At 56.0% G+C, this 2,671-nt stretch overlaps 1 protein-coding gene across 1 annotated transcript in view; it reads right to left on the minus strand.

The window, feature by feature from the left end:
• Positions 1 to 372: 372 nt before the first annotated feature.
• Rnf186 (ring finger protein 186) overlaps positions 373 to 2,671 on the minus strand; it is a 2,547-nt gene continuing 248 nt past the window's right edge. The window contains exons 2-3 of the mRNA XM_033767980.1: positions 2,385 to 2,488; positions 373 to 1,168 (exon numbers count right to left, since the gene is read on the minus strand). Of these exons, the coding sequence (XP_033623871.1) occupies positions 468 to 1,168; positions 2,385 to 2,488 (805 nt within the window). The 3' untranslated portion in view covers positions 373 to 467. The remainder of the gene's footprint in view (positions 1,169 to 2,384; positions 2,489 to 2,671) is intronic.

The raw sequence follows: 2,671 nt of genomic DNA on the forward strand, positions 1-2,671 counted from the left end.
TGCGCTTCCCAGGCGGGAAAACTTGTACTAGCTAAAATGTGCACAAAACACCCCCAATAGGAAGCATCAAACTACCCCAATCAAGGAGATAAAACCAGCCACACCGACTGAAAAAGAGGAGTCAGTTCTGTATGTTCTGCAAGGTCAACATTACAATACTTCCAGGTTACACACAGAAGCAGCAGTGTCATGAGAACAGGAATGAGAAGCCCCTGTAGTGTTCACGTCATTTGTGAGTCCTGCCCACACCCTTCACATCGGGCTGTGCAACCCCAAAGGCAAGTGCCAGCCCGCCGCCCAAGCACAGAGTTCTTAACCCAGAACGGCCATTCTGGCTGTGGCAGGCAAGTCCACCTGGCAAGGAGTCTCCGAGGAGCCAGGATGAGTTCACCGTCCCTTACCCTGCGGATTGTGAGTCAGGGCCCTAAGAAGCAACGAGGCTGCTGGGCTACAGGCTCCTGGGGCTGTCAGGCGATGGAAGTGATCTGGCTGTGTTTCTGTTCTCCGCAGAAGTGAGTCCTGGGGCAGGGCCAGCAGCTGCTCTGGTTGTGCGAGTAACAGCAGAACAAGGTGGACATCAGCAAGGCGAGAGTGATAATGAAGGCCAGCACCCACCGGATGATGCCCGGGTAGATGAAGGGGAGGATGAGGATGATGAGCAGGACCAGCAGGAGCAGGTGCACGGCCAAGCGCCGGGCTGCAACCTGGTTCACAGTCACCGCATCCTGTTCATCCCCTCCTGCCGAGCTGGGCTGCCCCCCTGTTGAAGAGGCAGAGCCCTGCAGCCCCTGAGGACAGAGCCGCACCTCCAGGCATGGCCCGGCCAGCTGTCCCATCACCGCCTCCTGGTCTCTCAGGCTGCAGATGAGGCCCCCGGGCACTGCGGTGACCTTCCGGCAGAGTGGGCAGGTGATGGACCAGGAGTCTTCCTGCACACACAGTACGAGCTTCAGGCAGACGGCACAGAAGCTGTGCTGGCAACTCAGCAGCTTGGGTGACCGGGCATAGCTGTAGGGCTCTCGGCACACCAGGCACTCCAGGTCGCCCTCTGCACAATCTTGGTGATGACCAGCGGGTCCCAAAGTGATGGTGATGGGCTGGGGCTGCTGCGGGGCCTCGGTGTCAGACATCCTGGGCACAGAGCCAGCGGGACAGAGTCGCTCGACCCCTGGATGTGGACAGGGAGCGTCAGCCAGTGCTGCCGGGATCTGGGTGGGTTCTGACCTGTGCTGGATGCTTCAAGCCTCCTTTTCACACTCACCGAGTGCCTGCAGTCAGCAGCTGTCGGGCACCACGCTCTCCCTAGGCTGCCCAGCTTCTTTCTTGGCTTATGTTGCTCCTTCGCTTATTATTATTTCTTTACTGGAAACTGAGGGTTAATCAGTAACTCTCTGGGGCCTGGAGACTTTGAATTGCCTGATAGAAGGGCCAAAGGGGGTGGGGCCTAATGAATCAGGACTTTCCTGTCTGGGCCAGCTCCTCGTAGAGCGCTTACATGAGTTTTGAGATACGGTCACACACTCCCTTTGAGCCGCCTTCCCACTTGTAAAATGCCCATTTCTAGGTCTCAAACCCAGAGACGAGCATCTAGCAGGTCTGGATGGGATCTGAACATCTGCACAGTTAACAAACGTTCTTATGATTCTGATGTAGATGGATTCTACTTTGAGAAATGTCTCCACAGACAGATCTCAGACAGACCCTTTTGGGTATCAGGATCAGCCGGAAAGCTGGATTTTCTTTTGAGTATATCGGCAAGCAGGGGGCTTTGTGAAAGAGAAAAAAGTGGTGAGAAGTGTTTGGAGTAGATGGTGAGAAAGACAGGCTAGAGAAACAAAAGCAAAAGCTACCCCAGGTCCTTAGCACCTGCTGCCTCGTTCAGTTCCTTGTGTTCACAACAGTTGTATTAACAGTTACTGATTCATGGGCCGGGGATTTAGCTCAGGGGTTCCGCCGCCGGCCTGGCAAGTGCAAGGTCCCAAGTTCAATCCTAGGTAGCAAAAAACAAAAAAACAAAAACAAAAACAAAAACAAAAACCACATTCATGAGCATCTCACTGGGATCCTGGCACAGGAGAGTACCTGATAATGGTGCCATTTTTTTTTTGTGCCCTTGGCATGCAACTGTGCTCTCAACCATCTTGGGAATAGCTGCTATTCGTGCGCTCACCCCAAGCAAACCCCCTGGGTCCTCATTTGTGATTCCCTGGAGCCTGGCCCATAAGGAAGGCTTGGAAGCGCGGGCAGGGTGTGGTCAGGGTAAGCCTGCTGGCTGCTTGCCAAGGGGCCTGCTGGGGCAGGACCCACGGGGGTCCAAGGTCTGGGTCCTTAGTTCTGCAGATGCAACTGGCCTCCGACTGGCGGCTCCGGCTGGCAGGACTCACGTGGGGCGGCAAACAGAAGCAGCAGGGCGATTAGAAAACGTGTCCCCTTCACCTTGCTCTCAGCGGCACGAAGGTGTGGTGGCGTGTCCACTTCCTCAGAGAGCCTTAGCAGGGCCACACCAGTCCAGGAGCACGTGGTGAGGGGGTCCCCTGCTCTTTGGGTCACTGGTTGAGAGCCACTCAGTGTCTCGAAAGGGGCAGGCACTGCCAGCTGGCAGAGGTGCCCTCCCTCGGAGAGTGATTCTGGTTCCACTTCTCCCTCTGGGCCTCTCCAGGCCCCCCCCCCC

This window comes from Fukomys damarensis, unplaced genomic scaffold (genome assembly GCF_012274545.1).
Source record: "Fukomys damarensis isolate Sample0158 unplaced genomic scaffold, DMR_v1.0_HiC HiC_scaffold_23, whole genome shotgun sequence".
Taxonomy (NCBI): domain Eukaryota; kingdom Metazoa; phylum Chordata; class Mammalia; order Rodentia; family Bathyergidae; genus Fukomys; species Fukomys damarensis.